The sequence below is a fragment of the Micropterus dolomieu genome, linkage group LG09, assembly GCF_021292245.1.
Source record: "Micropterus dolomieu isolate WLL.071019.BEF.003 ecotype Adirondacks linkage group LG09, ASM2129224v1, whole genome shotgun sequence".
Taxonomy (NCBI): domain Eukaryota; kingdom Metazoa; phylum Chordata; class Actinopteri; order Centrarchiformes; family Centrarchidae; genus Micropterus; species Micropterus dolomieu.
The window spans coordinates 24,210,896-24,232,817 of NC_060158.1; the positions used below are offsets into that span (position 1 = coordinate 24,210,896).

The window sequence follows — 21,922 nt, forward strand, 5'->3', positions numbered from 1 at the left end:
AAAGGCACATGATGAGAACCACTGGCTTAGCATAGCGTAAAGACTGAAAGCAGGGGCAAAGAGCCCGGCTCTGTCCGAAGGTAACAAATTCTGCCCACCAGCACCTCTAAAGCTCACGAGGCTAATTATCACGTTATATCTTGTTTGTTTAATCGAGTGTAAAAAGTTGTAGATTACAGGGCTTATGTTTAGGACTATGTTTTGACCCGGAGCAGTAACTTCTTGAAGTCAAGTTGCCAGGCGTCATTGCATGTCTTTCCAAAATGTAGAACTATATTTGCCCTGAAAACTTGGTTTTCAGAAGGCCTTCATAAGCAACAATCAAAGGTTAACTTTTAAGACTGTCACCCTTGACAACTTAAGCTAATCCGCTTCATCAAGTCAAAACCACAAATACAGAAATCTCTCATCTGAAATAACCTAAACTGTTCTAACTCGGTGTCTTCATGTAGGACCACATCACTCGTAGTAAGAAGCTTATTGAGAAAATGTGTTTATAGAACTCTGTAATCTGTTATCTAACTAACCAGAGAATCTGACAAGCCGTAGTTTTGCAGCGTCACCAATTACTCACGATGACCTGAAATGTCTGACCAACTGTCACACAGTGTTACAAAGTCACGCCCAAGTTGAGTAACTTAAAAAAGAAATGAAGAAAACCAAGCTCTTTTTTTTTTGTTGTTTTTGTTTGTTCCTTTGTGTCTGTAGCGACAGACAGTAAGGACGAGGAGATCAGAATCCCTAAGAGGCTCTTTCTGGGTATGTACAGAACTCACTGTGTCTGCCATGAAACATCAGTTGTAGTTCATCTGCCTCTCCACCTCTGTGTCTCGTGCATGATCACCCCGTGTGGCCCCCCCCCCCAGCCCGGGCCGACACTAACCGATGGCTAACACCATTCACCACACGCTTGGGTGGAGCTTCAGCCCATTTCACTCGCATGTAGTCCCAGTGTTGCCTCCACGTTTGATTCATGGAACTGGTTTACTGTGTGCCTTGTGCCACTTCCGTGATGCTTTCAATGCATGCTGCACTCCACAACCTCAGTGCCGATGAAGGCTCAGCGTTCATTGAAAAACCTGTGTGAATGTGATTTTGCATGTGTCATTTGTGGTTTCACTTACATGAACTGATGAGAACTCAAAAGATGAACTCACATAGACTAGTTATTAGTAGTTATCAGCGATTTACAGTAGACTAACCTGTTGATAGTAACATTTTAAGCCACCTACTGACATCTTTTAGTTCTAATATTTTTAACTTTATGCTTTTGTTTTTGAGGTTTGATATGATTGTTTGATATTAGCTCTCAAACCAAATGTGTTTTTGTGTGTTTTTAAGGCCCCTAAACCGGTGCATGTTGACTGACCCTGCCCTGAAACGTGAATGTAAAGCATGTCTTTTTAATGGCTGATTAATGCAAAGTGCTAATGACTCTTAATCAATGTTGTTTTCTGACTGGCTTTTTACAATTGTTCTCTGAACTACACTTGGTTTCAGCACAGTGGCCTTTTCACTGTATTATGATATGTCAAGAAATCTGTGGGGTGGGACGTGCTAAGCTGACACAGTTGCACACAGCTAGTGTCAGCTTAGCACACATGTTGTCAGAGGGGAGGTTTAAACATAACAATTGCTGACGACTGATTTAAAGATAAGGCTGGTGATGGTCTCTATTTTGTCACCAAAACCACCAAGGAATTGATCCTACAAACAAGAATGGTCCGATAAGGTTTGTTCCTCTGTGCCACTGTTGTCCAAAAAATATTTAAACACGTCAGTGAGCCACACTGTTGCGCTGGGTAACACACACGCTGTAGTTTTTGGACTCAACCCCACACACACCGACATACTGCCCCAATACACGCTGGTGCAGAAAAATGTGTTTTAATCCACAACTAAAAAATAGTCCCCAACAAAAAATTTTATTCCTCCTGTTTGAGTAACTTTTGAAAACGCAGCATTTTTTGTGATTTAAATCTTCAGTAGGAACAAATGGGCTTGGAGCTAAGTGGCACAGCAGACAGGGTAGGGAAGGAAGGAAGTACCTTGAGACAGACTAATTTGTTGTTGGTTTTAAGGGATTTGTTCAGAGTAAGAAAAGACACCAGACTTAATGCTTCGGCAAATTCACATTTAGTTGCGCAGGTAAAAACAAAACAAAAACAAACCGCACATAGGGCAGAAATCCGCTACTGTACTGCTCACTATGAGTTCAATCTTGTCTTGGTGGGACACACCCAATCACTGAAGTCAGATGTGTTCTCCATCACCTGCTCACAGGCCCTTTTCCCAGCAGACATCTTGACTTGTCATTGGAGGGGAAACAGGTGTAGCATTAAGGATGGCTGCACTTGATTCAAGCATCCCAGTGAGCACACAATGCACAACACCAAGACCCTGAAACTGAAGCAGCTAAATGTGAATTCAACCGTCATGATTCTTTTTTATTTACGCCTGTGCTTTTCCTACTGTGACTTGTCAAAATGTCTGCTTTGTCAGTTGTACTGAAAGGAAACCTCTGCAAGGCTGCACACCAAGCTTAACTGCTCCTGTTTTACACATGCTAGACGTCACATGCACCCCAGTTCCTTACCACATTCTTACTACACCCAAGCAGGTTTTGATTATGTGGAAAAGTTCCAAATTAGGTATGCAGCACACTACTCACAGCTGCGAAAATATTTAAACTTTACGCTTTTTTATGAAAGTTTGACAGTGGTATTCTAAAGTTGCAGTTTGATTGATGTCTGGTGCATTTTGTATTATTTCCTGTTTGTATAAAACTGTAAAGTACATTCTTAAATTTTAAAAACACCAGTATATACTGCACACTGTATAGAATAAGTATGCACTAAGCAATTATGACAACATGGGCGGTTGTTCCTGGTCTGGACACTAGATGGCAGTAGGAAACAATATTAGTGTGATGTTAAAAGGCACAGGACACTCCTGGCTCAGATTGTTATAATATATTCCACATTCTCTTCTTGGGACTGATAAAGCGCCCTGGATGCTTGGTATTAAAGTGCCAGATTGTGGCCTTTTGTTGGATGTTTTCAATAATTTTGAGGAGAGCAGAAACCGTTTTTGCCGCAGTTGTGGCGTTCTGTGGTTCAGCCTGTTGGTCTGTTTCAGGGATCAGAGGAGGAGCGGGATCTTTCTGATGTCGTCTTCAGTGCCACGTGTTTTCCATATTATGAAGCTGGCTTTGCGGCGCCAGTGGCCCAAGCCTTTATGAAAAGTCATTGATCAGCGAGCTCTGCCAAGCATCATTAGAAGTGACAGAAAGCCATGTTCTTTGATTGCAGCTTTGCGGGTTTGCACCTGCTCATTGAGCTGTTAGTGGAAATATCAAGGGTAAGCAATGCATGTTGTAGTCTGCTGTTGGTAGAAGCATGAAAACACCCAGGTAGAGGGAGGGAGAAGTGGAAAAAGTGAAGCAGAGCTGGGGATTGGTTAGACACAGATCTTCACTTAGAGGCCTGGAGCATCTGAGGTCAGTGTCGGGGCTGTGAGATGGATATAGGATCAGAGATGCAGCAATGGAAAAGCAAATTATAGAGAGCTAAGAGTTTAATATGTAGCACCAAACTGGCGTCAGTGTGCAGCCATCGGGTGGAGCAGCTACACATTGTGGCTTCCTGCAATGACTCACCATAGTGTTGTTTAGTCAGCAGGACAAATTCTCAACCTGCACATTTCTCTGATTGTTCCGTTTGTTCCCTTTATGTTCTCATAGCTGCACAGTGTCATTATCACACCAGGAACTTCCATCAAACAGCTGGACTTTTGTGCTCGAGAAGAAACCCACAGTGTTGCAGACTTTGAATAGAACTTTCTAGGACGCCCAAATGAGGCTGTGATATAAGAGATCTCATTGGCTGTGAGCATTTTATGTAGAGACATCATACTTAATAACGTGTTATTTGGTAGCTGAGATAATACTATGTGACTGAGGGCACACAGAGGTTCAAAGATTGTCTGTGGCGCCTCATTCACAATGGGCCACTTCTGTGCTGTACAGTATGTCTTTTGTTGTAGGCCGTGTAGTTTGATCTTTCAGACGGGGAGAAGTCCCGGTGTGTAATAGATGCTCAGTGTGATTTATATAGATGACTGCCTGCTGCAATCATTTAAGGAGATTAAAAGTTCAGATCATTTGACTGTGTCAGAATCAGATGTGCTGGTGATCACTCAGGTGGAGGTAAAAGGTTTTGGAAGGAAAAAATAAGATGAAATATTTGGAGAAAAAGTTCTGACGGTGACAGTGGGGAAAGTTTCTCTTTGTCTGATGTGTACCCGAGTCAAACTTTACTTTTCATTATTGTGAAGACCTGAAAGAGGAAAGCCTGATTGGATTTTTCTAAATCTCCAGCAGCATATAAATGAATTTGTGTCCGCAAGCAAACAGGGTTCTGTTCCACAATTGAAAGTCCTGTACCAACCAAAACCACGCTCACGCTCAGCTCAGTTTAATCTTAAAATTAGGTTATGATATTTCAGCTGTAATAATTGTCTGTGTATGGAAATCTCTGAAAGCTTTGCAAATATTCCAGTCAGCACATCTACGTGGACTTGGAGGACAATATTTTTGAGTGGAGGGGGACATTTTAACCTTGCAAAACTTTTGGGAAATCTTGAAAAACATAGCATAACTTTCAAGCTTTTTTTTGTTTGTTTGTTTTTCCCCATGATCCCTTAGGGGCTCCGTACACATCCAACAAGTGTGTCATCAAATGTGACCTATATATGATCTCTAAGTCTGGTTGTTTTACTGGGATACAAGTGGGGAAAGTGATAAGCAGTAATGTTACCCGAGTGCAGTTGTGAACAAGCTATGCACCAACCAAGGTTCTGTATTGCTATGCTGTTTCATATTAATACATTGTTAAATGAAGATTTTAAAGCAAAAAGACTCTAACTTTATCCATATATCTGCTAAACCCACTTATCTCATGTATGACCGTGGGGGGGCTGGAGCTGATGCCAGCTGACACTGGGCAAGAGGCAGGGTACACCCTGGAAAGGCCGGCGGTCAGTCAAAGGGCTGACACATGGACAGACAACCATTCACACCAAATAATTAATATGAAGTTAGGGATAAATAACTATTGCAGGCCCTCTTCCATGAAGAGTCTTAATACATGTATGTTGCTAAACATTAGCTTTCTGTTCTGCTGTCATTAAAGGGTACCTCGTGATAGATGCCAAGCTCAAACAGAATCCAAAGCGTTTGTGATGGAGCGCTAATGGGAGGGTTTTTTGCCCTCCATCCCATTAAAACCCTTTCCTCCATGTCCCTTCCTGAGCTCTGAAGCACATCTGAAAGACTCACAATTTAAACATTTGGACACCAACTACTTTATTGTAATAGCGTCCACAAATAAATTAAAAGGGGATGCAATTTGTTGATGCTCTTCCCATGAAAAAGTTCACTATCCCTGTGCTTGTTGCTCGCTAAGAAAGGAATCAGGAAGATTTGTCACAATGATCGAGTGATCCAGTACCACAGAGATGTTGGCCTTAATGATGTTACAGCGGTACATGGCAATAAAATAGATTTCCATTTTCTTTTATTGTTTAGTTGTGGGTCATTGCTCATCCTCGTCCCATGAGAAGGCCTGTACCTCTAGCTGCACTGGGTTTGTCAGCTTTGAATAAATCACCTTATCCTGTAGGTGCAGTTAGCCGCTCCCTAGGGGCAGGTAGAGACCTAACTTTTAGCCACGGATCTTTTGATGGAAGAAGCATGGCATGTAGTCTAGGTGGCAGTGCAGCCACGTTGCTGTGCTTTGGCTTGCCAGTGAAAGCCCATTAGTCATTGAGAAATAGCTCCCTGTTCAAATCTCAGAAAATGAAGCTTGGTGAAATCTGAGGTTCCATTTCCCGGGCTGTCTTTCATAATAATGTGCCTGCTTCTCCCACGGTTGCTTTTGAGTGACAGCAAGCCATTATTTCAGCTACCTCCGTAGACTTTTCCAGGGCCTAACTGAAGCTGGCAGGGAACAGTTGGTAAACAAGCGATAGAAATCTCCAACTCTGACCCAGCTCTACCTACACATGCACCACAACTCTGTGGGACTTCAAACCGAGCTGTGCACAAGACGTTTGGCCACCACAGGGAGTCTATTGTATGCAGCTCCAGTTTGTTCCCACACAGTGCAGGGATTATAGAGGAGGAGGAGGAGGAGGAGGAGAATGCCCCGGGATACAGAAGTGGCACAGCAAGAGAGGGTTTATGGCAGGGTATGGCTGAGGTACAGTTCTGTGATAAACATCCCATAGTGGTCAGTGTAAAGTGGCGTGTCACACTGATCTGCCTACAAGATGTTGTTTTTACATCTGCTGCTGCTGCTGAGAAGTGGAGGCAGGTTTGTGTGAACCTTGTTTTTTTTTAAAGTCTGCGCATACAGGATTAAGAGATCGTGACAGTACAGCACTGCCATGAAGGAGTGTAATTACTAAAACATGAGGCTGAGACAAGGACTGCGCAAATAATTGAAAAGCATGTCATAATCACAACATTCTTTTGTTTAGAGCCAAAGGTGTCCATAAGAAAGACTCCCTGCCCACCAAATGAAGTTGCAAGTTGAAGAAAAAAATTAATTTTATCTCACCACAGAGAAATTTCATGCCTTATCTCTCTCCTCAGAGCCTAGAAGGAAAGTTCCCTATCTATTTATTTTAAGAACTGAAAAGGAAATTTAGTATTTAAAGCGCTCATTCTTCGCAAATAACCTACACACCCCAATCATCAGCATCATCAAGATGACCGTGTTCTTTAATATTTGCCAATTTTAGGAAATAATGCACATCTCAAGAAGAGATGATGTGTTGAAAAAAAAAATAAAAAATGATGGAAAGTAAAAGAAATCACCTAACATTTATAAATAAATGTATTTGTATAATATTGAGGATCAGGATGTTTAAGACCTAATTGCAACTAGTGCATCCCAAAGGGATTATCATATTTAATTGTCAACTTTATTTATTTCAGAACCTATAAGCTCAAAGCTATGACACAGCCGCCTACGTGCTGAAGAAACAAGCTAACAGACAGTTTTACAGCTAACATGTTGGCAAAGAGGTGCTTATATTTATCACCTGATAAATATAAATCCAGTACACTTCTTTTAGCTCTTTCTTTAAGAGCCTGTTACACCGAGTAAATGTGTTAACACACGTGTGACACTGTGTTTAGCCTTAGTCTCTACTCCAAAAGTCTGCTATGGTGGAAAATACTGTTAGCTCAGTAGCTAGCTAACTATCCAGCAGGCTAGCACAACAAAACACTGCAAATGTTTCCACAGCTTCCACCAACTACTACTGTTGTATGTGTGTCTGTTACCACCCAACCTGGGGCCCAGTCATATCATCACTTGGAGCCATATCATATGTTCAGTTTAGTGTGAAGCTGTGCATGCCTGTAGCAGCCAGGTTGGTGTTGAACGCTGCTCTATGGCCCCTGCTAGCTTCCCTCAGTGTTTGGCTGTTATCAGGCAGCACCAGCCTGGTGCTAGTTGGCCCAGATTCACAGTCCTCTGCTGCCAGCAGGGCTCCACAGCCACACCAGGCATCTGCAGCCACAACACCTACAGAATAAACACTGCCTTACAGTACACATAACAGCTCTCAAAGGATATTCTTAGTGGTGATTAAACTCAGAACAGAAATACCAGTATAAACAGTTATACCTTTTTAGGAATTGTTAGCTTGTCTTTGTTCAACACTGCATTGTGTTGCCATCCTACATAGGGGTATGCCTTTGCCATGGTGACTCTTGGTGTATGGAGTGTGTGGTAGACTGACAGAAGGCTGCGACCTGGTTTGAGTTGCTTTATTTGGTTACATTTATGGGATTTGTTTAACTTGTCTGTCAGAAAGGAACAATAGGATTGGCTCAATATTGCAAAGCCGGGCTGCCTTGCACTCATACGTGTCTGCCATGCGTATTCTTGTAGAAATGCCATCTAAATGTCACCGTTAATTCTCTAATGAAACAATATATCATAAAATCACAAACTCAAATGTCATAAACGCTTGTGTTGTTTCACTTCTGATTTTATCGTCTTGAAATATAGCAGTTTTGTTTTATTTAGTTTGATATTTTGTGGTAAAGTTATTCCAGACAATACCCTGTTTTGCTTTTATCTGCTGTACAGGACCTTCTCTGGAGGCCTTTGCAGGCCTATACAGACGGCCTCCTTAAAGTGTTTAGATGTGCTTCTTTGATGAAGAGAGCCTCATTTAAATGTGATTAAACAAATCAGCTCTATTGCATTAGAGGCATGCAGAAATCCCATTTAAGATAAGGCAGTGCAGAAACATCTTTCGCTCTCAGCCATGATTCAGATATTCATGATAAACTCTTTCAGTGTTTTCTGCTCACACATTAAATCGGCAGCTACATGTGTACTTTTCTCACTGCCCTCACACCATAAAGATATGTTGAATGTGTTTTAGCATCAGAGAAATTCAAGGATAAAATGTGTTGCTTATTGTACTTGCTCCTTCATCAGATACCTGAGGCCATCAACGCTGTGCAACCTTGAGAATATTATCACAGGATGATAAGTATTGGCTCTGTTGCTTATTGCAGAAAGCCCGCGTTGGTGTGCTCAGAATCGCTATCTAATCATTTCCTTAGAGAAAGAACACACGAGAGGTGTTAGGGCAGAAAACAGGGTTTAAATCGTTAATTCGTCAGTGTCCAGATTCCCACTCAGCCCATTACTACCGTACTACCTAACCTCGGCTGTCACCCTCCCACAGAGCTTTCCGCCACCTTCATTCTTACTCGTAAAGCCTCCTCCCACAAGACCCTGAAGTTAAAAGCGTATGTTTTGCAAGAGTCTGAATGAGAATGAGATCGTGCGTAGTTCAGATGGCCTTTTTTTGTGGCAGTGACATATAGTTTTTCTGAGAAGGGGATTGTGGGAGTCGTGTGAAACTTCACAGCTCAAGTGTGAAGTTGGTAAAAATAGTAGAGTTTTTGCTTCCTTTTACTAACTACACACAGCTCAAATAAGAACAAACGGGATCAGTAGATAATTATTTCCTCCGATGCTGGAAAACGAGAAGTGAGGAGAGTGGTGGAATCTGATTGCGTGCAAGTACCAAAGAGTGTCGAAGTGTCTCACAGCTGACTAATTAACCTGAAATTGTAACCACAGTTTAATGTGTTGTGAAAGTAAGAGTTTCATACACTGCCACCAACATGTAAAGTCATTATGGAATGGCACTGAAGTAGTATTAATAACCTCTTCTGCTAGGGGTGTGACGAGATCTTGTGCCATGAGATCTCACAAGATTAAATTGTGACAAGATTTCTCACCAGGTAAAAAGCTGTCTTGCGACACTCACGAAATTGACATTTTTCACATGCCTTCAAACCACATGTTAATTTTTTCACGCAGTGAAATACAAATGTATAACTGATAAGATCTATCAGAGCTAATCAACTGAAACTGCTTGCGCTCTGAGTCCAGACAACTTTGACGAGTGGTAACGTAGCTGAGTTTTGCAACATAAACATCTAAAGACTGAGGCGCAGCCTTGCTCTGTTTGGAACTGTGAGCTGCACTTTATCGGAGCTGCTGAAGTTAACGTGTGCATTTGTTGTGAGATTTCTGCCTAATCACAAGTGTTTCACTTAACAATATATCTTTTCTCTGGACATGTCAGAGAACACAGATAGCTTATGTGGGAGATATTCTGAATGGGCAGAAAGTTTTGAACATGAGCAGAAAACCTGCTGAAACACAGAAGCTATTAAAGTCCAGAAGTTTCTAACTGAATTAAAATGAATTAATTTCTCATTGAGGTGAAAAGGTGCCACATGCACATTTCAAGAGGTTATTTTCCCAAACAAAGACATAAACAGGAGGGAAGACTAAATCATGACTCAGCAGGGATGATATTAAATAAGCTGAGCTACTGAAGAAACGGATCTGAGAGCAGCACCGACTTAGATTCTGTTAGGCTATAGATTGTGAATTGTCATCTGCCACTTGAATTTTGTGTTTTTCTTTACATAAATAAACAAAATAAATACTTCATCAGAATGCAGTAAATAAAGTGTTCAATGCTCAAATTTTTCATATAATTCTGCACTAAAGATTTATTAAAATAGTGCTAAAATCTAGTCTCATCTCGATCTCGAAATAAAAAATTTTGCCGTATTGTTTTCTAATATAAAGTTTATATCAAATATTGCATCATCTGGGGGACACTATAGACATTTTACTTTTTAATTCGGAAGGAACTTTAACACTGTGATGTGTCTGGAAAAGTACTTTTTGTCTCAACCAGGAACAGCATTACTGTTGCGTGTCTCTTTTTTAGAACTGCTTTGCTTTACTGTGTTTATTTTTACAGGAACAGTGCACATCAAGGGCATTATCTGTTACTGTGCCAGTATTGGCCAGCTGGTAGATATCTGACTCCCTTGAGTGGCTAGTTGTTAAAAAATATTCATTTGTTTTCAATTTGTGATTTCCCTATGTTGTGCACTTCTTAGACTTTGACTGGAACTACTTCTGGTTGTGGAGTCAGTTCGTGGACTACTTGCAGTGCGTGCTGGCCTTCACGCTGGTGGCGGCGTACATCACCTACCTCTTTCTGGACTCTGCGCTGTTCGTGGAGACCCTGGGCTTCCTGGCCGTCTTCACTGAAGCAATGCTGGGCACGCCGCAGCTCCACTGCAATTACCAAAACAAGTCCACAGAGGGCATGAGGTACGGATTCAATACTGAGCATACTAGCTTGTTTCATTCATATACACAGAGAATAATTTTTTTTTCTGCCATTTTGCCTTTAGGGGCCAAAATAGAGACAGATAGAAGACCTTTGGCCATGGAGAGGGACATCAATTTTGCTGTCATAGTACAACTGAACTTGCAGGATGCTCTGTGTTTTATATATTTTTTTACATGTTTTTATTGAGAGAATAACAGTACACATTAACAATACAGTAAATATGGATCTTCTCTTTCCCTCTTTTGAACAAGCCTTGAATATCATTGCCCTTTACTCCTTCTAGGTTAATTAAGTAAACGTGAAATAATTCCTAAATCTAAATTACTGACTCCTGACAGCACTGTGTGAAGATTTTCATTTCAAAAACCAGTCAAACAATGAGTCTAATAAGATTTAATAGTTCCTAAGGCTCATTAGACTCAGTCACATGATATCAGTCAGGTCAGCAGGTGTTACTTGGTGTCTGACCAGCAGTGCAGTGGTGGCTTTTACTGTTCACAAATATTGAGTGTAGAAATGAAAAACATTATTAATTAAGAAAAAGCATGAACCACCAGCACATGACCAAAGACAACCCTGTGCCTGTGTGTAAGTGTTTTTTTTCCTAAACTTTATTCAAGTATGCTGCATACATAAACACACTTTGACTGCTAAATGGTTATTCACTGTCACTGTTTCTTTTTTCTCAACTATTATACTATATACTATAATTTACCAAGAGGGGAGTCAGGGCAATCAGAACAGTCTTGATTAATGATAATGTCTTTATCCTGATGAGTACTGTTTTTTTATGAATGCCACTTCCATCACAGGCAGCTCTGAGCTCTACTGTAGCACACCCTTGTGAGTAATGGCTCCAGATTACATTGTCTCACATATGATCATTAACAATGACACGTGCTTATTAAGTATTTCTGGCACCTGTCGAGCAGGAAGGAAGGGCAGGTCACCTGACAACCATTTATTAGACTAACATGACAAATGGCCCTCTGAAGATTCTCTGAAAGTCAATACGGTAATGAGGCGTTCCCGCTGTATCTATTCCTAATGTATCATTTTGGCTCATTAATGTTGATTTGCATCAAATCTTGTTCTCTGTAATTAGAGGCTTTGGTGTAAAATTAATTTCTGAAAGAATATACAAAATCTATTCTACTAACTTTTCTGAACTGCTTTTGAAAACAGTATACACAACTTTAATTGTATAGCACTTTTAAACAGTAAATGAAAATCAAGGCGTCGTAAATGGAAGAACCCAACAGCGCCACATGATTAAAAGCCGATACGGGGTGAAAGAAATATGATAAAGGGAAAGATTGGAAGTTGTAAATAAGTAATTGAATAGATGAAACTGATAATGTATGGATTAAAAGACTTGCTAGTTTGAGATTGTCCATGGAACACACCGGCATGATAAAAAGCTTTCCCTCAGTGTGTGTCCTCAGTCTATGGTCCTGCCTCAGAGCAGTGTGCCCCCCCCTACTGGTTGGCTTTCTGCAGTAGACAGATAACCAAGCTCCTGCAGGGCTGCCTGTTCACTTAACCGGCCATGACAGCTCCCATGCTGGGCTTTTCCATACCCGCTCTGTACCATGCCATTTTTTTATTTTTTTTTTGTACTTCTGTCACTGTCATCTACCCTCATTGTCCACCAGGCTGTCTACAGTATGTGCTTACAGGAGGATCCCACCCTCGTTTCCACTTATTCCACTTAAGTCTGAATTTCATCAATTATTTTGAGTGTAGCTAGTACATCTGACTTGTGGGTGCTCTCCTATGTAATACCAAAATGCATTTAACCAAACCCCCAGACAATGGTTGTCCAACCCCCGCCCATCCATCTGCATAAATGGAAAGCACCTCATATTACAACAAAATTTAAATGTTGATGACAAAACTATCACTGAATATGAACATTCACATAATTCACAAAAATTTACATTCTGATCAATAACAGGTGGATTGCGAGTCAGTGAAAATAGGGTGAAGCGTCTCCGCATTAAGAGACACTGCGCATTTAGGCACGACGTACACCAGCGTAACATCATAGATTATTTAAATCACAACAGGATCGGTCAGGATCTAATGTTAATTAATGTTCTGTGTTATTCTACACAACCAAAAGGTCTCACACACAGTCCAGATTTAAACAGTGAAACTGTTTGGAGTAAAGCAGCCATCAGAGTTGTCCAAACATGTTTCAGAAGCTAAAAGTTTAATTCTATTTCTTATGGAGAGTTTCCTCTATCTGTCCTGTCAAGTTTATAACAGTTTTTAGTTTTGCTGCTTAAATTGCTATTTGAATTGCTATTTGTATAATCTTGAAAAAGTGATTTTTCCATACCCTGTTTTGGTGAAAGTTACAGTTTGACAGCATTATTTGGTTATAGCCATATTATGTTGAAATGCACCAATGATTAAAAGTCTGTGATAAACACACCTACATACAATGTTGTGATAATAAGGAATATATCACTTAGCTGTTAAGAGTTTTGCAAATTGAAACTTTGTTGTGAAATAGAGCCAAATTATTTCAGATATACTGTAATACCCAGGCAGCATGAAACATGAAGTTTCATGTCAGTTCTGCTTGTCAGTTCTTTTGTCTTACCCTGCAACATATTCTGCCAGCCATCAGCCGGTGTAGATAAAGCTGCCATAGACGGCAGAGAGGACATTGTCATTTCCAGTTCTGTTTATTGTTTGTGTCCTCTCCTCCCTCTGTGCAAAACCTGTTGAGTCTGGCAGACTGTTGCTAGGTTACTTTACCTCAGCATTTGTTCAAGGGGGTGTGTGTGTGTTTGCGTGTGTGGGTTTGTGCATGCGGACAGGATGCAAAATCCTATATAGTGACAATATTGTGCTTTCAAAGTGTATTTAAATGGAAAACATTTTGCTTTTAAACATGGTAACCGCCTCCCATCTCCTTGGGCACAGGGGTGTTAAGATCAGGTTTGTTTTCTTGTTGAGGGTATGTTTAGGCATGCAGAATTAAGGGGTAGGGAATAAATGAATGTGTGTTTGTGTGAATGAAGCGCACACATGCAGAAAACAGAGAGACAGGAAAAGTAAAGCAGAGTGCCCCTTTCCTGTAAGTGCGTGGACATCAAGTTGACTTCCTCCCAGTTAATGGCCCAGCCAGTATGCCAGCACTCAGACTAACATTTTTAACAAGTGTCAGGCTATTTCCAGTATTTGCATTCTTGGGCACGCATTAAAGGAAGCTTCACCAACTTATACGACCTCCCAAATAGGCAGGGGATGGAGTCAGAGCAGTTAAGAATGAATATTGGATGTCATCAGTGTGTATACACCAGCAGGGAACCATGACACACTGTCAGACAGTAAAAGTCAGTTTGTTTTTTAAACAATGACATATAGTTCAGGGGGGAGGTGAAGATGTTGTGCGTTAGAGTCGTTTGTCCCATGAGGACACAGCTAAAAGAATTTAGCTTTTGTTTGATGTTAATTCACCCCTCAGGGTCTCTGTTAACCTCACTGGCGCTATTTGACAGTAACTGCTCTGTTACCATAATGAGTCCTTAGAGGTTTGCATTAATGCCAACCATACATTGTGCATACGATAGTGCTATTTTCTATCCCATCCATATCTTTATTTTTTGACCCAGTGTCCTTCTGCTACTCTTCTTCTCCTCTTCTCCAATTTAACTTTATGCAATTTACAATGCCAGTGATGGCAGATTTACCACTTGAAATTCCCGGTAACTTTTGAAACAATTGGTTCTTAATTTCACACAGAGGTAGACAAAAGCAGATTTAACATTTCTAGCAAACAACTGTGGCTGAAATGACAACTATGGCTGGCAGATTTTATCAGCCGTAGCAAGCTAGCTAACTAGCTAATTATTGTTAGCTCTTTGAATATAAATTTCCGGCTATTTCTGGCTACATACAGGATATCATGCTAAAAGATGGACGCCAGTTATAAATCAAAGGTCAGCATCCCCACCAGACAATGATTTATGAAGAAAACATGTAAATAAAGACATGCCATCTCATGTAACGTTGCTGGAGTGTAATCTTACAGTCCATTAAAGAGCAGGACAGAGCTAATGTGCTAATGTTAGCCTGAAATCTCATCCAAGACCTACTGAAAGTACTTCACAGCAGATGTGTTAGTCCTGATGGCGCTTTTTCTAACAAAACCTGTAACCCCACAATGTAACGCGGTTAGCTAGTGTTAGCTAACTCTTGGAAGTAATGCTCGGTTACCACTGTAGTTAGCTAGTTAGCCGGCCCAGACAACATTTGCAACCAATGCTGAAGCAGAAAACGCACTTGTAGCAAAGGAAGAGAGCAGTCACTCCACAAGGATTCAAACCGGGGTTAGAAACTAACAACTTTATGCTTCACTTTTAAAGTGTCAGCTATATGCGCTGTCCAACATATTATGGTAAAATTAAATATAATACCTTTTGTAGTGCTAAAACACATTACACCATTGTCAATACCGGTAGCCTTTTTTTCCACTGCTAATATTTAAAGAAGATGTTGTTAATGTACAAGTCCTCCTCCTCCGTGTCAGCATGTGTGATAAGCACGTGTTTTTGTTTGTCTTTCAGTCCTTCAACCAGTTGCTATTAGCACAAACTTGTGTCCAAAATTTCACCCCTGTTTGGACTGAAAAAACAGCGCTCCCTTCCTTTGTGCCAAAAAGCAATCCAGCTCTTGTGTTTTGTGAATATAGCTCTTTTTTTTGCCAGCTGTGGTTATCACACTGCACTCTGATGCAGTTATCAAGCCCAAACAGCTCACACACTGGCAGCCCAGACCTCTTATTATACAGATCATCCAAACCCCATGAGAAATGGAGAAAGAGGCACAGTGGAACCTTAAAAAGGACAAAGTTCATGATAGATTGAACTGAAAACAAAGATTTCCAACAAGCATAAATTATGAAATGATATAAAATGCAGTGTAGAGGTCCAGATATGCTGCTTGTGTTGTTGGGAATAGGCTTGCTTGCTTACCGTAATTAGTTGCAGTAATTTATCTCAGACATTAATTTCACTTTTTGATAAGTTTCTTTGCTTTTAATTTAAAAAAGTAAAATCAACACCATTTAGAAATGTTCTTGAATCTTTTGTTCGAGTTGAAGCTGGCTTTGGAACCAAGTGAAACTTTCCCTGCCAGTGCTACTGTAAATACTTAGACTGAAATCTTATGGGGGACATTAGGCCAGATGAAAGGTGTGTGTGCGTGCAGTATGCGGGGGATGAGATGGTTTTGTGTTAAAAGTTTTCTGGCTGCTGCTGCTTTTTATGAGATGGTCTTGAGCCTGGTGAGCCAGAGGTACATGCTGATACTGACCAGCCTGCCATAAAACATATAAAATCAACACACACACAGACAAACACAAAACAGGGAGATGGGACATCCAGTCAGCCAACTGCAGCCTTATATGGCTTGTGGTCTTGAGCATCATCCCAGTGTGCTAGATAAGAGTGCCAGAGCCTTATTTAGCCTGCAGGCTCCTGTCCACACACACACACACACACACACACAGACAGCCACGTGCTGGGATAGGTCTGTATTGACTACTGATGCTGCCGGGCCATCACCCCTGGGGCCGGGTGCATTGTGCTGCTGTGTGTAGCGTAGCTGAAGAACAGAGCAGCTCTGGCTCCCTGTAGGGGGTCACTGCAGCTGGAGAACCTTAATCATCTGTCCAGCCCATCCTCACTCTGTCTGCTCACATCACTCAGGGGGCTTCTTTCTTTCTGTTAAGGCAGATGAAAATGAATCAATATGTCTGTATTTCTTGACGGGGAAAATCCTGTTGGGATTTAGCGATGCAAGTGAATCTTATTTTGTGAGGTTAAAGGTCTCTGCATTTTCAAAAACTAAGATCAATGTGCTTGTGATAGTAAACTCAGGTCCAGGTGCAATATAAGTGCCTTGTCCACAAAATGATAATGATCTTACAGCCCACATCCTCTATATTTGAAGAATATATAATATGATGAGTTTGAGCGAAGGCAGCCTGCAAAGTTCAGATCTCTGCCAATATTGTGCACTGATACTGATGAAAGAAAACTATCTTTCAATATCCCAAGTACTGTATGTGAGATTATCAGGGTAACCCTTCACAGTCCAGTTTTCTCCTTTAAGGATAGGTTTGTGTCTTAAAAAATACTTGCATTGTGAGTTTCTCTTTTTTTGTGTGTTTCCATCCACTTGTTTTCATACGCATTTTACATTTGCACTTAAAAAAACCTGAGTGGAAATAATGAACATTTGAAAAGTCTGGATATTTCGTGGAGAAATGTACGCCACATATTGGACAGATATCTACCACAAAGAGATGACCTCTAAAAGCAGTTCCACTGTAAGAGATCGTGCAAAAAGTCTTAATAAAGTTCAGTTGAAGTTAATATGAGGCCTTCGCAGTCTGAGTTTGACAAGTCAAGTGGGTATTTTATTGTCTTTTTAGTACAAAATTCCCTCTTTGTGTTGCTGTCCTTTTTGCTGTGGCGTCTGTTGAGAGCCAATTTTGTACTAATCCATTTGATTTGTCTAATGCAGACTGATGAAACTTCATTTTCGCTTCATCTGGCTCTTATAGTGCATTTTACAGTTTTTTTTTCTCCCCCCATCACGTACATTGATTGCTTTAGGAGGGGATGTATTCGTGGACAGGAGGAACAATTGCATCAACCAATGACACTTTCAATGTTAAATACTGTATTAAGATATACTAGAAAAAAATGTTAGAAGAAATCACCTTATTCCCCACCGTCTGACAATGTCAGTATATATATATATATATATATATATATATATATATATATATATGATGTACATGATGTACATGATGTATGAGCTTGTTACAGCTCTTTGTTGAAACTAGTGTCAAACTCAAAATTTCTATGGCTGCACCTCTTACATGAAAGTGATGTGCATACTGAACAAAATTTTGAACGCAACACTACCCCATTTAGAGTGAGGAGTTTAAAAACAATTGCACAACATTCACATTATAAGATGCTGTACAATACTTTGAATTATAAAATATTATGGCAATAACGTTAGCTAGTAAGCATAATCAGCTATTCCCCACTCATTCTTAACTGTTTAAGTACTTACTACAAAACATCACACATTTCTCCTGTGTACACTTATTGGCAAAATAAAATAATGCCAACATTTAGACTGGAAGATAAGTTTAATATACTGTGCCCTAAAGCATAAAGCTTTATTAACATCAACACATTACCAAACAACAATGACAAGTGATGACATGAAAGAGACATTTCAACTCTAGGGTATTAAAGTTCACTTAAAGTTTAAAAAATAACTTAAACATTTTGTATGGGACAGCTTGTGATGCTACATTGTTTACGTAATTGATCGATTGTCATTGGACAGTTCTACAGATAAGTCTTGGAAACTAGAAAACTTACTAACACTTACTAAGAACTCGCAGACTTAGCAATGGATTTATGAATAGAGTGTACAGCCTAATCCTGTACAGAACTTGTAAAAAATTGTCACAAACTACAGCTCCACTTCCCTCATCATTCATCTTGGCTTAAAATGACCTATATATAAACCAGCATTTGCTTTAACTTCCAATGTGTCTTTTTTTGTATTCAAAGCAATACAAATCCAGTGTTGCTTTACAGAACACCTGCAGCCGGCTGTAGAAATTGTCTGGTCCAGTGTAGCTCTACTTCTTTGCTGCCATTATTTCTGCCCAGAGCTCAGCGTGCTTTCCTCTTCCACCCTCTATATGTGCTTGAGAGAAGGTGACCAATAAGTAGCCAGACATGTTCACACCCTGTTCCCCTGCCATCCCCATACTACCTCTTATTAGGAACCAGCAAAGGAACTGATCAAACACAGATCCTCCCTCTCTCAGCTGAGTAAGGTGGTAGGGGGGGAAGGGGGTCTCTTTCCACAGAGCTAACAAGCTCCTTACTGAGAAAGAAGAGTGTGAGGGCGGTAAGCAGAGGGGGAGGCAAATGCAAAGGTATCGAGAGACGAAGGTGATGGTGGAAGGAGGTGGTGGGAAGATGAATGGACGGGGAGGAAGAGAGAAGTGATGTAGAGAGTGGGTTTATGAAAAAAGAAAATGTGAAAATGGAAGCCAGAAGGGACATTTTGGAGATGGTGCAGGGAAAGAGCCAGTAAAAATTAAGAGGGGGGAGTATGATGAAAATAGCAAAGTTTGCACAAATTGGCCTTACAAATGGAAAGGTCTAAGGTGAAGCTGGAAGCATGAATAATGCAAGAGGAGATTTAGCTGCAAAGCTTTGCCCCGGCACGGCTAAAAGACAGACAGCTGCTGGGGTTACACTAGAAAGACACTAGATTACCTCCCATTCATTCGTAACATCTGTTAAGAGGCTTATAGAGAGCATGGAATCTGCTAATACAATGACTTATCCTGTTGTCTCTGTCACCGCCATGTTTTACCTGCTGCAGGAATCAAAGCTACATTTGGGGAAGTGTTTGTTTCTTCATGTGCCATCAGAGGATCCACAGGAGTCAGGACACGTGACAAAATGCTGTTATGAATTTGCGTAATAGTAATGGACCTGTCACAATCTGGCTCAACAAGTGACAAAATAAAATATGTAAAGTGTAAAATATACAATTGTAGGTGTCTGTCAGATCACTATGTATGCAGTGTATGCGTGAGTTGAGTGGAGTGTAAAACACAAAGAAACCACGAAGGTGGTTCACTTCTTACCGGGGTAGATCTCCATGGTAACTTATGCTGAACGGCTAACTTGCTCCGGAGCAGATTATGTTTCAGATTAGAGATCAACTCTATGAAAACGCCGCCTACTGACCAATCAACTCTCTTGGAAAATGACGTCACCATCTGTAGGAAATCCCACAGACTGTTTTATAGGCTGCTTTGTTTGCTGCGGTGATACGGAGAAGCTCTTGTATGTAAAGTGATATAATCCTACAGACACTGATTAAAAGCCTTAGGCTATTGTGCCTACAGGTTTTTACAGTACAGCAGGATAAGCCTACTTAGTGCTTTGAAATTTGTTTAATATTTTTTTATTTGCTCCCAGTCCGTTTCACACAGCCTGTCGCAGCCGTTAAAAAAAATGGGTTTCATTTTTCTTATGTTAGGCTGAATATTATGAGCAGTTTGGTAGGGATATTTAAATTCAAAATTTTAATATGAACGTAGGCTATTTATTTTAGGTTAGTAGCTTTCTTATAGGCCTACTACAGAGACTGTAGTCATGTAGTCCACCTCCCAACCTTTTGCGATGTGAGCGCAGGTATTGAGGTGAGTTTTTTAATGTGGAAACGCCGACACACAGCCGAGCTGAAAGAATAAGGCTGATATTTTCATACAGCTCATAAGAACACATCAAATCAACAAATTATAGACTACGCCTGTTCATTTAGGCATTCACACTGTCTGCGAATTTCTGTCTCCCTGCATGTGTCGGCTGCAGCTGTGCTACTTAGACTAGGCCTATGTCACATTTCTGTAGTGTTACAGTTTGCTCGTTTGTAAAATATGCCACTCTGCTTATAGACTTGTCCATGTCTGCGATTGGTCATCTGCTGCTAACACCGCCTGTGAATGCGTTCACGGCTGGATTGGGAAACCCTGGGTTGAGTTACCGAGTTGATAACCAACTTCGTGGTACCGCTCATCCCCACCGCGATTGGGGTTCGGGTTAGTTATGCCAGATAACTGAAAGACATAGGGGGTATGTTTTAACGTGCTTTGTGGAACAGGCCCCAGGAGAAGAGACAAATCAAGCAGTATCCTTTATGAGCCCCGCCTGCTCAGGTGTGTTGCATCTCACACCAGGTATCAGCTCCACCCACCAAATACCTGGATTAAAGGAACAGAACACAGCAAGATACAAAGAACAAGAGAGGGCCCAAACCTGGTGCCGTCACAGACCCCAAGATGGATTAATGGTTAGGACCCTATTATGAGATTACAGCTGTGATTGATCTTTCTGACATCAGTGGAAGATTAAATTGAATACATCAGATGTGGTGATTTATGTCATGAACATTAGCCTCCGGTCAAATGTTGTGCAAACCGCTGTTGAGAGAAAAAAGGACATGAAACAAATGAGATGGGTCTTTCCTTTACTTGTTCATTTGTCTGTAAATTCTTGCGCTTGAAGGGTTAGTTGACTCAAATTACAAAACAAACAAACAACCAAAGCCATCTCATACCAAAACCATGATCATTCATCGACTGCTATATTTTGGAACCTGGCTGCTCCCGTTCAGCCAAGCCCAATCATCCGTATTGGACGATTCTGCTCCTCACGATACGTCTAATATCAACGTCCAGTGCAAGTGCAGGAAGCATTGTGGCCTATATTTAACGGGGCGAGAATTAAGGGTGTGGAAGTCGGCATGGGGGATTACTGTGTCTGACTTTCAGGAAAACTGGAGCTTGCTTCATCACAGACAGACAATTAATATTTGCCATAACCATAATATTCCCCTAACCTTAACAATAAATTAGTTGCCATGTGCGAGAATTTTGAAAAAGCTGACATTGGTTGTAAACATTTGTAGCTGAATCAATTGGTTGATTCGGCTACAAGAGTGTGTAGCGAGGTTGGGCACTGATATTGTCCTGGCTCACAGTCAGTGTTCCAGTTCAACCCAAAGGCATTGGATAGGGTTGAGGTCAGGAGTCTGTGCAGGCCAGTCAAGTTCTTCGACACTGCGACAAACTTTGAGGGCAATGTAATTTAAAATACACAAATGTGAACTGGCTGTCAGCATTCTTTTGGCCATATAGTTTAGCTTTTATTTTATCTCGAGTTTAACAGCGCTCACTACCTATGCTAACCAATATGCATTGGATTCAGATAGAGGCAAAAAAATCTCCGATACAGATATCTCAAAACTTGGACAAATAAAACGAAAACTATCTTGCATTGCTAGATACCACTGGAGACAAACCAACCATTGAAATTCAGTAGCACTTGGCTAAGTGACAAAAAAAATCTCCTGCAAAGCTTATTCAAATAGTGCTGACCAACCAAACGGACACACTTGAGTGAAAGGATTTCAAATGTCTCAGCATGTGTTGGTATTGTTGTAGGCAGGCTGCTTTAGGAAGCACATCTGAAGAGTCCTGTGTGTGTGTGTGTGTGTGTGTGTGTGTGTGTGTGTGTGTGTGTGT

At 40.8% G+C, this 21,922-nt stretch overlaps 1 protein-coding gene across 3 annotated transcripts in view; it reads left to right on the forward strand.

Moving 5' to 3' along the window:
• The window catches only part of LOC123976499 (solute carrier family 66 member 2), a 30,602-nt gene that overhangs the window by 3,442 nt on the left and 5,238 nt on the right, over positions 1 to 21,922 (forward strand). The window contains exons 3-5 of one of the 3 annotated variants that reach the window (XM_046058729.1): positions 709 to 759; positions 10,523 to 10,739; positions 19,210 to 19,337. In XM_046058729.1, coding sequence (XP_045914685.1) covers positions 709 to 759; positions 10,523 to 10,739; positions 19,210 to 19,285 — 344 coding nt within the window. In that variant the 3' untranslated portion in view covers positions 19,286 to 19,337. Of the gene's footprint in view, positions 1 to 708; positions 760 to 10,522; positions 10,740 to 19,209; positions 19,338 to 21,922 lie in introns of those variants that run through there. The other 2 variants (XM_046058727.1, XM_046058728.1) reach the window with 2 other exon arrangements.